Genomic DNA, 13,640 nt, shown 5'->3' on the forward strand with positions numbered 1-13,640 from the left:
CCTATTTGAGACCATAATGTTGAGGCCTAAAGCATTTAACATTACCCAGATTCCGCCGTACCAATTTGCGTATAGACTTTGTCTAAGTCTTCCTCAAATAAAAAGGTCGGACATTCACTGCAGACTCCTCACCAAGTCTAACCTAGCAGTAGTGATTGCTACACAGAGCAAGCTGCACATCTGCTGAATCTGGAGCACGTGATCATTGAGGATCAAATCATGCAGTTTAATACATACGTTGCACTCCGTGAAGGGCGCATAAGGAGCGTCATTCACAGAATCAAGAGATTAACTGAAGAGCAGTTAATGCAAGGCCTGACAAGTTCAACTCATGAAGTGGTGTCAGCACAGCCTCTCGGGCCGTCTAACACAGCACTAATCACGTTCAGTGGTTCAAACCTGCCAGAATACGTGTCTTTCGAATCAGTACGTTTCCCTGTGCACAAATACAGACCCAAGATAACGTCATGCTTGAACTGATTAGGCGTAGGACACAGAGCTGACGTTTGCACAGCCCCTAAAATGTACCCAGGAGTTTGCACAGAGTGCCATACAAAACATGCGGAGGATTTTATCTGTACTCCGAAATGCATACACTGCAATGGATCCCATGACTCACGCTCACCCGACTGTCTAAAGGTAGCAGCAGCTACTGCTGCTCTTCGTAAGCGAGTGAACAATTAAACCACACAAGCCAGCGGCACCCTATTCATCACTAAACCGCTGCGCATCAGGCAAAAAGACCCAGAAGACGCAACAGTCAGAATAACAGAACTTTCCGTCTCTTGCAACGCATCAACTAACACTCACACTGCAGACGCGCCCGCAGTCAGCAACACAACCTCCGACGCAGCTAGCGTCCCCCACCAAATATGCAGCTAAGGTGCATAACACGCAGTCTCCACCTAATGCCTCGCCTGCACTACAGACGCATCCAAGCGTTCTGCAAGAACTAGCGGAACTGCGAAACACCCAGAATAAGTATCTGCAAATTATCAGTGACCAACAGAAAACTACTGATCAACTTAAAACTGTGATTATCTAATTGAAAGAACAAAACGCTGCCAGGGTGCTCTAACCTTGAGTCAACGGCAACTCGCCCCCGAGCATGAGAAATACGAGTGTCGCTTCGAGCAATTCGCTGCACAGCTACAGCACATGTAACGCATTATTGAGACACTCAAACCAAAAACGCAGGTTAAAGGTAACAAACGCGTCAGGCCTATTGCAAGTGCAGATCAAGAAGAAACCATAGATTCAGAATCATGCCTTTGATAGTTCAGTGGAACACTATTCACATCTTCACGGATTCGCAGCAAGTGCTTCAAACACTCCAAACTAGAAGAAAGCTACCAGCGTACGCCAGGCACATCCTGCACTAGGCCACCAAACTTCAAGAACGATCAGTCCGGGTACGAGTTCATTGGACTCCTGGACACACAAATATACCTGGACACGAGCTAGTTCATCAACGAGCCTTGCAGCATCATAGCAAGGAACGACTCGGGGATGCGAGCTCGAAGCAGAACGCAACGATGACGCAAGATGAGACCCATGAAAGCAACTACCGAATAAGTTCAACGCCGGTGGCAATTAAGGTCCAAGTTAGAAGAAGCTACAAAACATGATGCACCATCCCCAATATTCACCCGCCTCTACGAGGTCACACTCAGAAGATTGCAAACACGAAGTTTCATGACTATCTCGGTCCTTCGCAAGATACACCCGACAAAGTACTCCGACCCCAACTGTGACTACTGCCACGAGCCAGCAACGACGGAGCATATCTTCTAGGAATGTCCCGTTCACGAATCAAGCCGAGCTGCTTTCATGAAAAAAGCCCACATACCCTGCCTCAGCTACAGCAAGACATGGAAGGGACTACCAACTTGATACTTGAAGACCCACTCATCAGAGCCAGGCTAAACCTGTAGTGTGCTGCCTTGGGCACGATCGCCATTCTCTGCCCTGCAGTAACAAGCTGACCAGTTTGAGGTCACCCGATTTTTTTTTCGTGGTGCTGAAGCTAACAAGCGAGAGCACATTGTAAATAGTTCAATAAAGTTTTCAATCAATCAATCAATCATTCGGAGCTAATGGCAGGAAATGGTTCAATGGCCGTTGTTGCTACTGTGGCTCCCGCTGTTTTCGTTCTGTTGCTACGGCAGCCACGCAGTAAAGCCGGTCAACGTTGTGCACGGCCACAGTGACGTGCGACGTTCTCCTTGAGGCGGGTAATTTGAAGTGCGCTAACCCAATGCCGACTACTGAAACGGGATTTTATGTCAAAATAAACACTTATTTCGAAATAAGCCCCAAGCGCTTGTCCTTCTCTCGTGTTTTTTTTTTTCCGCCATAAGCTCGTTAAGAATGAACCAAGTCGCCCAACAAGTCACTCTGCTAAGCACTTCCTTGGCACGAAAGTAACACTACGACGTTTCTGGACCGCTATTTCACCAATCAACGTCAACTTAATAGTTGCATTCAGTGTTCGTTTATCTTTTATGATCTTGGCATCTTTCACAATTCACTTTGATTGTGTTTATCTCAGCTTTGTACTGTTTTAACATAGTTTTTCACAATGTGCAGATTCTTCTCTTTTCCGTTTTTAACCAGAAAAATTTCTACATAGTTGTGCGTATTCCCCTTTATTTTTCACTCCCATTCCATGACTCTGGTCTTGTCTTTTTATTATTCCAATTTTGCACTGATCTCTTCTTGTCTGTAGATTTCCACTCTTTTTATTTGATTTTTCATAAGATAGTCTGTATTTTGTTGGTTATTTTTATTGTTTTGTTTATGCATACATCTGCAAGACCGCATGGTTGTTCCAGAGAACGTTACATAAATGATAGCTTATTTACTACTACTACTACTACTACTACTACTACTACTACTACTACTACTACTACTACTACTACTACTACTACTACTTGAACTAGTCCAGCGCATAGCGGGAACGAAGAAACAGCCGAGCCAGCCAACACAAAAGGATGGAGCGCTTTGCACTCAAGCACTCTGCCCTTTTGTGTTGGCCGGCTCGACCGTTTCTTCTTTGCCGTTACAGTTCAAGTGGTTCAAGTATACGACAAACCAGCTCGCCCAATCTTCACTTGTAGACGATGGTCTGCTAGCAGTGGGTTACAGATTACCATACATCTACTTTTCTATGGTCACTTTCGCGACAATGGGAAAGTGGACGTACGGTATCTTGGATGTGATAAGAGCGTGCCTTCCCTCGTTCGCTTATCAGGAAGTGCGTGGTGTGACCGACTATACAAACGCACGTGGCGCGTTCCTTACGTTTTCGTGTGTTTCTTCTACGGCACGATTATCACAGAATGCATTCAAGCGATACGGTGGTAAAACTACGCATAACTAAGGGCTAAAGTGCGTTAGTTTGCGGTGGTATTCAGTGAACGCTTCCATCTTTCGGCTTTAAAGAAGAAGTATCCCTGCTGTACAATGAACTGAGCGAAGAATAATTCACTCAAAACGCCAGTCCGAGGCAGAACGTGTGAGCGCGCCTTATATGTAGCGATAAGGGCTTCAAAGTACTGTCGCGACGTAAAAATAACAGGATACAGGACAACGGTGTGACCAGGAAAACCAAGGTTTGTATTAACAGAACAAAAGAGCAGCCGCTTCGACGTTGTATTCCTCGGAGGAACCGTGATCGCTGTCCACGCTCATCACTTTGTCGTCCTCTGTCTTCTTGCCTGGCCTTTAGCCATGACATTAGCCTCCCATTTAAGAAATCATTGTCCCGATGCTTTATAATCAAAGTGGTTTGGACTCGTTGGAAACACATGAGTTCATTCGGAGAAATAAGGCTTCATCCGAACCACGTGCACAACCTTTGCAGCACACCTTCGACGCCTTAAGGAGTGCGCAGTATCAGGAACAACCCCATAAATAACGTCACTGAGACGTCGTAGAGCTTTATAGTGCCCGAAGTACCGTCTTAGAAGTTTTTCTGAGAGACCACGGCGCCGAATAGGAGTCCATATCCAAACTTTCTCTCCTGGCTCGTATGAGACTAGTCGGTGACGAAGATTGTACCGTCTTGAATCGTAGTTCTGCTGGCAAATAATACGTAGGCGTCCAAGTTGTCGGGCTTCTTCGGCAAGCTGGGTGATATAATCACCATCCGTTTCAACGTCTTCGCACTCGTGCCGCAGCATAACATCCAGCATAGTGGTGACTTCACGACCATGAAGAAGACGGAATGGCGTTGTTTTTGTTGTTTCTTGATGAGCCGTGTTATCGGCGAGCGTGACATACGGCAAGATCTCGTCCCAGTTTTTATGCTCCACATCGACGTTCATGCAGACCATATCCGCAAGTGTCTTGTTGAGACGCTCCGCAAGATCCTTCGCTTGTGGATGGTACGCCATTGTTCGGCGGTGGGACGTGCCACTAAGTCATAAAACTGTCTGTAATATTTCGGCTGCAAATTCAGTTCCCCTGTCAGTTATTACCACTGACGGAGCGCCATGCCTCAGCACGTGCGCATTCTCCGCGAAAAATCGGGCTTCTTCACTTGCCGTGCCCCTCTCCAGAGCCTTGGTTTCGGCGTAAAGAGTGAGGTAGTCGGTGGTTACTATAATCCATCTGCGACCTGCCGATGAGGTGGTAAATAGGCCCAAAAGATCCATTCCGACTTGAGCGAATGGAGTAACAGGCACGTCAAAAGGATGGAGGAAACCTGCTGGTTTGACGGGTGGGACTTTTCTGCGCTGGCAATCAAGGCACGTCCAAACATAATGTTGAATGGTCACCGTCAGTCTTGGCCAGTAGTATTTCTGCATCACTCTGCACAGCGTACGCGTGTAGCCCAAGTGGCCTGATGTTGGTTCATCGTGGCACGCCTGTAATACTTCATTCTTTAGAAATGTTGGGACGACGAGTAAGTAGTCGTTTCTGTGTAACGTGAAGTTCATCTTATACAGGACGTCATTACGCAAGCAAAATGACGAAAGCCCTTTCGCAAACAATCTAGGTACAGCTGAAGTGCGACCCTCCAAAAAAGAATAGTGGGTTCAAGTTACGGGTCGTCTCGTTGCAGCTGTGCGACAGTAGCCGTGTTTACAACTCTGACAAAGGATGTATCGTCATCTTTTGCCATCGCAGGTTCGTATGGCGCACGAGAAAGGCAATCAGCGTCTGAATGTCGCTTCCCCGATCTGTAGACGACCATCATGTCAAATTCGTGAAGCTTCAGGCTTCAGCGCGCCAACCGTCCTAAAGGGTAGCCAGCGGAGGGAGTGATGATCGCTGACAACATTAAAAGCACGACCATACAGATACGGGCGGAATTTCATAACCGCCCACACTACCCAAGGCACTCTTTTTCCGTGGTGGAATAATTTTCTTCCGCACGTGAAAGAGTTCTGCTCGCGTAAGCAATTACTCGTTCGGCGCCATCCTGGCATTGCACGAGTCCAGCTCCTAAGCCGACATTGCTAGCGTCGGTGTGCACTTTTGTCGGGGCGTCATCATCAAAGTGTGCGACGACTGGTGGCTTCTGAAGGTGTTCCCGCAGCTCTTCGAATGAGTTTTGCTGTTCTTCATTCCGTACGAATGCGATGTCTTCTCTGGTAAGGCGGGTCAACGGCGAGGCAATGGGCGGGAAGTTCTCAATGAAGCGTCGGCAGTACGCACGCAGTCCTAAAAACTGTCTGACCGCCTTTTTGTCAGTTGGCGCTGGAAAATTCGTAACGGCAGCTATTTTTTCAGGGCCAGGCCGCACACCTTCACTGCTGACAAGATGCCCCAGGAACAGAAGCTTTTAGAAGCCGAAATGGCATTTTTCTGGCTTAAGTGTTAGTCCGGCTGAACGGATAGCTTGAAATACTGAGTGCAGTCGCCTGACGTGGTCGTTGTATGTGGCAGAAAATACGATGACGTCATCTAAATACACTAAGCACGTCTGCCACTTGAGGCCTCATAGTGCGGTGTTCATTAGCCGCCGAAACATTGCCGGTGAGCACAAGCCAAATGGAGGTACCTTAAATTCAAAAAGGCCATCAGATGTCACGAAAGCTGTTTTCTCCCGGTCTCTTTCATCGACTGCTATCTGCCTATACCCACTCCTTAGATCCATCGACGAGACATAAGGCGCATGCCGTAATCGATCGAGTGAATCGTCAATACGCGGAAGTGGGTAGACGTCTTTTTTTTTTTTTATCACCAGAGCCTGCTTGCGGTAATCCACGCAGAAACGTAAGGTGCCGTCTTTTTTCTTCACTAATACAACCGGCGAAGCCCAAGGGCTTTTCGACGGCTGAATAACGTTGTCTTCAAGCATCTGTCGCACCTGGTTTTTGATGGCTTCACGTTCTCGCGGAGCTACCCGGTACGGGTTCTGCCTGATGGGTCTGATCATGTCGTCCGTTATGATTCGATGTTTCGTCAGTGGCGTTTGATGTACCCTGGACGTCGAAAAGAAACAATCTTCAAACTGGTTAATAAGCTGCAGGATACTTTGCCTCTGCGCCGGCAGCAAACTTGGGCCAATATCAACAGATAGAGGCACGGGGGGGGGGGGGGGGGCAGATCAGTTGAATTATCTTTCTCAAGGAGGCAGTCTGTCATCTCGGCGAGCTCTTCCATGTACGCGACTGCCATGCCCCTCGTTAGATGTCGGCGTTCAGAGCTGAATAACAAGGACGTGCGTGTCTCCGCATTTTATGCTCACGATGCATCTTGCGATAGATAAACCATGGCATAATAGCAGTGTTCGAATTCACTCGGCGATGTTTTTAGGATTGCTCGACGTGTCACTTGTCACAGCCCGAGTGCACTCGACCCCGGCGGGATGGTCACGTCGTCGTCAAAGACGCGCGAAGATTTACGTCACTGGTCTGAACAGGGCCCATCTGAAACTTGACCTGTGGCCATCCAAAACGTAACCGGTCTCTCAGGAATGTTGATAACGGCGCCGTATTCACGCAGGAAGTCCATGCCCAAAATCAGGTCTTTGCAGCACTCCGATAAAATTACGAAAGTAGCGACGAAATCTGAACTGCCGGTATTAATTTGAGCGGTGCATTTGCCCGTCAGCGTCACCAATTGACACCCTGCGATTCTTATGTTCGGGCCCGTCCATATTGTTCTGACTTTCTTTAGGCAGTCAGCGAGTTTACGACTGATAATAGAGAAGACCAGTATCTATAGTAGCACTGTTACTGGGCCTCTGTTTATACAAATGTCTAGATTAGCGCGTACGGTTTCCGTTGGTGTCGGTGGCGTCGTATCGTCCTTGGTATCGTCCGTCGTACGATCCGTGGTATCATCCGTCGTATCGCGTCGTAGTAAAGATGTTGGGGGTGTGGTAGCATCTCGACGGGCGGCAGCCTTCCCCCCAAAGGTCGCTGCTGTTATTTTTTCCGACGAGGGCTAGGGGATGTGTCCCGCACCACCTCGGCATAACTGCACTGCTGCGGCGAGTTAGGTGCAGGTGAAGGAGAGCGGGGTCGATGATGCGGCACATCGGGTTGCAGTGCTTGCAGGCCATGCACTTCTGTCACGGAGGTTATCGAAATAAGCATGCGAGGAGGTTTGTAGAAAGTTCTGATGTCTATGGTCGTGGTATGGGCAAATGCGGAAAACATGGCCGGCTTCTCCGCAATGGAAGCAAAGTGGTTGACGGTTGACGGTGCGCCACAAGTCCGTCTTACGAATGAATGGTCGACTGGTGGGCATTCTTTGCGACCAAGATGCAGATGTCGGCGGAGTGTACATCGGCGACGTTTGCATAGGCACGTAAGACTGTGGATACGGCAGCGGCGGATTGGAAGCTGGGGCCCACGGCTCGTTGTAAGGCCCTTGACTGACGTCGCGATGAGCCAGTGGTGTCGAGTTGTACGTCACTGGAGTGGGTCGACGGACGGCCGGTGCGTAGCTTACAGACCGCTGGTCTGAGAGCGATTCGGGCAACGAAAATGCCTGGCGGAGTTCTTGCCGCACAACTTCTGCAACGCAAGCCACGGTATTTTCTTGCGGAGTCACAAGGAGGTTTCGGATCTCCTCAAGAACGACCTCACGAATGAGCTCACGCAGAGAACACTCGCTGCTGGCAGTCAAAGCAGAGAGGCTGGGAGACGTGTTTTTTGGTTGGTCGTGGTATAGGCGCTGTTGCTGCAGTGCTCGCTCGATTGTCGTAGCCTCTTTGATAAATTCCGCTACGCTTGGCGGCGAGTTGTGTAGGAGACCGGCAAACAGCTCTTTTTTGACGCCCCTCATCAAATGTCGCAGTTTTTTACCTTCAGGCACCTCGGAGTCAGCCCGCCGAAATAGGCAGGTCATGCCCTCCGTAAACATGGCTGCGCGCTCTCGTTCGGTTTTTCGTATGCGTGCCTCGATGAGCTGCAGAGCAGAATCACGGCGATCGGTGTTTGAGAATGTCCCGAGAATTCGCTGCCGAAATTCATCCCACGAAGAACGCATTGACTCGTGGTTGTCGTACCACGTACGAGCGCTGTCTTCTAATGCAAAGTAGACGCGCGATAGCTTTTGTACAATGGGCCAGCGGTTGGCCTTGGTGACTCGTTCATACTGGGCTAACCAGTCCTCAACGTCTTCATACACCTCACCGTGAAAGGTCTCGGGAATTTGAGGCTGATCAACAGTAAGCTGTGAAGGCCCTCCAGTAGCCATTTCTCCAGGCACGGTGTGTTGTTGAAGTTCGAGGGGAATCACCTCGGGACTAAGGCCTCGCTGTAAGCGACTGTAGCGGTGGACAGGCGTATCCACTGCAGGAACGGGTTGCGGTATAGTGGACTCGAAGTGCCAGGGCGCAGAGGTGTCCCAAGCATCAGTTGGAGAAAACAGCACCTCCGCCAATATCGTGACGTGAAAATGACAGGATACAGGACGTGGGTGTGACCAGATAGATAGATAGATAGATAGATAGATAGATAGATAGATAGATAGATAGATAGATAGATAGATAGATAGATAGATAGATAGATAGATAGATAGATAGATAGATAGATAGATAGATAGATAGATAGATAGATAGATAGATAGATAGATAGATAGATAGATAGATAGATAGATAGATAGATAGATAGATAGATAGACAGATAGATAGATAGATAGATAGATAGATAGATAGATAGATAGATAGATAGATAGATAGATAGATAGATAGATAGATAGATAGATAGATAGATAGATAGATAGATAGATAGATAGATAGATAGATAGATAGATAGATAGATAGATAGATAGAGACAAACAGACAGACGGACAGACAGACAGACAGACAGACAGACAGACAGACAGACAGACAGACAGACAGATAGACAGACAGATAGATAGATAGATAGATAGATAGATAGATAGATAGATAGATAGATAGATAGATAGATAGATAGATAGATAGATAGATAGATAGATAGATAGATAGATAGATAGATAGATAGATAGATAGATAGATAGATAGATAGATAGATAGATAGATAGATAGATAGATAGATAGATAGATAGATAGATAGATAGATAGATAGATAGATAGATAGATAGATAGATAGATAGATAGATAGATAGATAGATAGATTTGTAAAAACGTTTAGGCAAGGTAACTTCCAATTTTGTGAAAAGATGTGTCCTGGAGTTTGAACAGACGCCAAAAGTTTACAGCTTGGAATGATACGTTATGGAGAAGGCAGAGAGAAGAACCATATTAGATTTTTTGCTGAGCACACCTCTATTTCATCATATGCACTGGTTAATTGCAGTCGAAATTAAGTTACGGCTGCTTAGAAGGGCACAATGACGTTTTATTCTGCTGAAGTCTAAAACCAACGTATGAAACTATTCAATCGCCTGCAGTGCTTAGTCTCAGGGAGGGAAAAAATAAGAGCACACACTAATGAGTGAATAATCATTGGAAGTGTTCTGAACATTCGGTCCCGCCTACCCAAGTGAGGTTTCCATTTTTGGAGGGCAATAGGTTAAAGACTACAAGCTCTTATAATTTCTCGGACAGCACATTTTAAGGCAGCACCATACGTGCGACGTTCGCAAAATGCTAGTTTTCGCACTATATATGTCCTAATGAAGCTAGTTTGTGATGTGGTGTTTTGATAAGTTATAATTATTAGAAAGCGACCTAAATCAGCGCGCGCACTTTGTGATGACTAGAGTTACGTCATCGGTGAGCGCACCATGACACCAGAAAAGGAACTTGTGGCGAGTTTCACAAGTAAGCCATCACACTTCCGTGTTGTATACATTATTTACAAACATGGTCTCATGCCGAGAATAATTAGGCTTTGAGTAAACGTACGATAATGGCTAAGCAAACTCGCCACGGTGGTCTAATGGCTACGGCACTCCTGCTGATTCGGAGGTCGCGGAATAGAATCCCGGTCGCGGCAGCCGCATTTTAGATGAAGGCGAGAATGCTAGATGCCCATGTGTTTAGATTTAGGTTCACGTTAAAAAAAACCCTAGGTAGCCGAAATCTCTGGGCCCCATCACTACAATGTCACTCATAAGCATATGGTGGTTCTGGGATGCTAAACCCCAAGAAATATTAATATTATTAGTAATGGCTGAAAAAGAAAAACATGTCGAACAAAGGCCTTAAACGCGACCTGTAATACCATAATTGTCTACGGCTCTCACGGTGACTACTTGTTCGGCTTCCAAGGTAGAGGTGACAATTTTCTTTTAATTTTTTATTGTTTTGAACAACGCGTTACTTACATCATGGAACCCAACAAGTTTGTTAAAGAGTCACGAACGATTCTGAAAGCACAATGAATATGCAATGGCAAATACGCGAAACAAGTGTATCAGCAATTTCTCGCTCAAATAACACTGTGATCCACTCGCGTATACTGTCTTCCCTGCATGTGTAGCCTCCAGCGCTTTCGCCGGGGTGAGATAATTGAGGGAGAACGCAATTGTAGCGTGCGACAATCCTTTGTAACTCCGCTCGTACTGGATAGATTCTTAAAATTGTTGTGGCTGTGAATTCGTGAGGCAATCAGCTCTTTCAGTGAATCCATTCAATGGTTACTTGAAAAATTGTTTCAGGGCCCATTTAAAGGGTGACGAACGATTCTAACAGCAGAAGAAATATGTAATAGCAAATACGTGAAATAAGTGTATCAACAATTTCTCGCTCAAATAAAATTGATACACTCTCGTATACTTACCTCAGTAAGGGATCTTGCCTCTAGTTTTACGTTCTGCTTCTTCATCGTAGATCTGGACCTGGTGAAGAGCTTCGTGAGTCGGGACATCCGGACTACCGGAAGTCAGTACAACAGTGAAGAAAACGACGAGGCGACCATGGCGGTCATCGTGAGCTTGCTGGAAGCGGACGCTGGACTTGGTGGACCGGTGGACTTCAGTGGCATGCCGTGGCCCTTGCGTTGAAACACCCGTTCGCACTCCTGTTTACGCGGACCTCCCGCGAACCGTTCCTCACGTCGAACAGAGAAGAATGCAGCATCTATGGACACTCATGCGAATACATTGCATCTAGTTTGTATTCAATCCGAAGTGTGTGTGCCTTATCGCACAGAACTCCAAGTCACACCTCGGTAAAGACCGAGCCCAGCAGGAAACGTTTCAAGGAACTGACATCCATCTCCTCCAGCGCTGTTCGCGGTAAACCACGTGGCGTCCTTGTCGTAGAGTGCTGGTTTTATTATTTAGGCTTCCTGTGCTTTAACAGCGAGTTCTGCTCCTATACAGCGATGTCGGTTGTGCTCCACTATTTCCTGCCCACAGATTGACGTGGGACCGTGTCATGCAGCCGCTTCGCAAGCATCGTTGAGACTATGGGGAAGACTTTCGAAATGAAGAATAATAATAAACTCTACCCTTGCTGCGCATTCCTTGAATGCGTGAACGCACACATTTGGAATCGCAGGCGTCAGAAAAACATTAATTAAGGAGCACTGTGACGAAGCACTGCGCTGACAGTGGTAGAGATCACTTGCAATCGGACTAGAGCACGTTATAGAACCTGCTTGTACAATAAAGCAGGCAAAACAATTGGCTGATTTACCTTGTTTCTGCGTCGTCTCCTCTGCAAAGCGTCAGCCGATGCCCATGCTGTGAGCCCTCGAAGGCGCGTGATTTGATGCGGGATTTGGCTGACACGCTGTTTAGAGTGATAGAGGTACGACTCTTTAGACGCATCATGTCATATTCGATAAGTCTAGTCGTCGCAGCCGTGTTGGTGACATGATGTGAGCAGTGATTCCACGGAATATACCAAAACACCACTCTACTTGCAGCAAAGGTATACATAAAGTTAAAACTGAGCAACAGTCCGAGTCACATTGTGTAAGTTTAAACGGTGTGCTTGAATCGCGTTGTGTTTTAATTACGATGATCTTAATGGTAATCGTGAAGGCTTTGTTCGTGTCGTAAATTACACAAGCAAATGGAGATATGAAGTCAACTGAATTGAGCGATGACATTGTGTTCGCCATAAGGTGTCCGTTGCGACGGTTTTATAATAAAAGATACAGTGCAAAGATATTCCATGGTGTATATGAGGAAAACCTGCAACAAGTGTGCTGGTAGAATGAAGAACTGAATATGCGAATATTTGTGTCCAGATCAAGGTCATCACGGGAGTTCGCAATGTTATTCCATGGCCTATTGTATTAAAGTTATTCGCTTTCTCCTGTTCAAAACACATATGTTTGAAATGATTATGACATGTTTGTTGTCATTATTCTTAAACCCTTGTGCCATTGAAGGGTCGTTTGTTTTTGTGAGCTCCATGACGAGCAATTCTGTGAGAGAAAAGGAAGATGTTTCTAATGAGCCTAACTCTGGGTACTCATCACACAGGTAAAACACGCGCTGTTGGAATGATAGGTAGGCTTGGCTGCCTCCGTTCCGGTCTTCGCAGAGATACGCTGATCATGATTTATCGCATGTACGTTTGTTCGATTCTTGAATTCGGATGTGTACTATTCTCTGGTGGACCAGCATACAAAATAAACCCCCTCATTCTCTTAGAGCGGGAAGCCCTACGTAGTTGTTTAGGTGTGCCAAAATTTACAGCTAACAATGTTTTGTATCAAGAAGCTCGGATACCCACCCTTGCTTGAAGATTTCGTATTTTAACAGTAAACACCTATTTAAAGTTTTCTGAATCCACTTTAAGAAGACGACAATTTGTATTCTTTGCCGAGCCTGGTGTCTTTTTCATTGAGCATTGGTCCCGTGTATATAAACCCCAAGTGCTATTTGTTCAAACACTTCTAGATGCTTTAAATGTTAATATATTTGAGATCACATCATCTGTCAAACCAATCGGCCATGTGGAAATAAAATTTGACGATATCTTCCCCATGAACGCTAAACACTTGCCCTCTAAATTTTTGATTGGTTTATTAGAACAACAGCTGTCTCAATTAGGTACTAATATAGTAATTGCAACGGATGCATCTATGAGTGGCGAGAGGGCAGCTGTGGGTATTTTTCTCTCTCATTATTCTGGTCATTTTCATTACGCCTCCCAGATTATACACCAATATTTGAAGCGGAATTAATGGCCGTTATACTAGCTATTCGTAAACTTCCTGCGACTCATTCGACAGCTGTGATAGTGTCTGACTCGTATTCCGTGTGTTCATTTTTATCATCGTCGTCGA

The 13,640-nt window shown here is 46.2% G+C and overlaps 1 protein-coding gene across 1 annotated transcript in view; it reads left to right on the plus strand.

Moving 5' to 3' along the window:
- Positions 1 to 12,817, plus strand: part of LOC142803590 (basic helix-loop-helix ARNT-like protein 1) — a 75,076-nt gene extending 62,259 nt beyond the window's left edge. Inside the window, exon 2 of the mRNA XM_075888878.1 lies at positions 11,225 to 12,817. Coding sequence (XP_075744993.1) covers positions 11,225 to 11,397 — 173 coding nt within the window. The 3' untranslated portion in view covers positions 11,398 to 12,817. The remainder of the gene's footprint in view (positions 1 to 11,224) is intronic.
- The last annotated feature ends 823 nt before the right edge of the window (positions 12,818 to 13,640 follow it).

The sequence above is a fragment of the Rhipicephalus microplus genome, chromosome 3, assembly GCF_043290135.1.
Source record: "Rhipicephalus microplus isolate Deutch F79 chromosome 3, USDA_Rmic, whole genome shotgun sequence".
Lineage (NCBI taxonomy): Eukaryota > Metazoa > Arthropoda > Arachnida > Ixodida > Ixodidae > Rhipicephalus > Rhipicephalus microplus.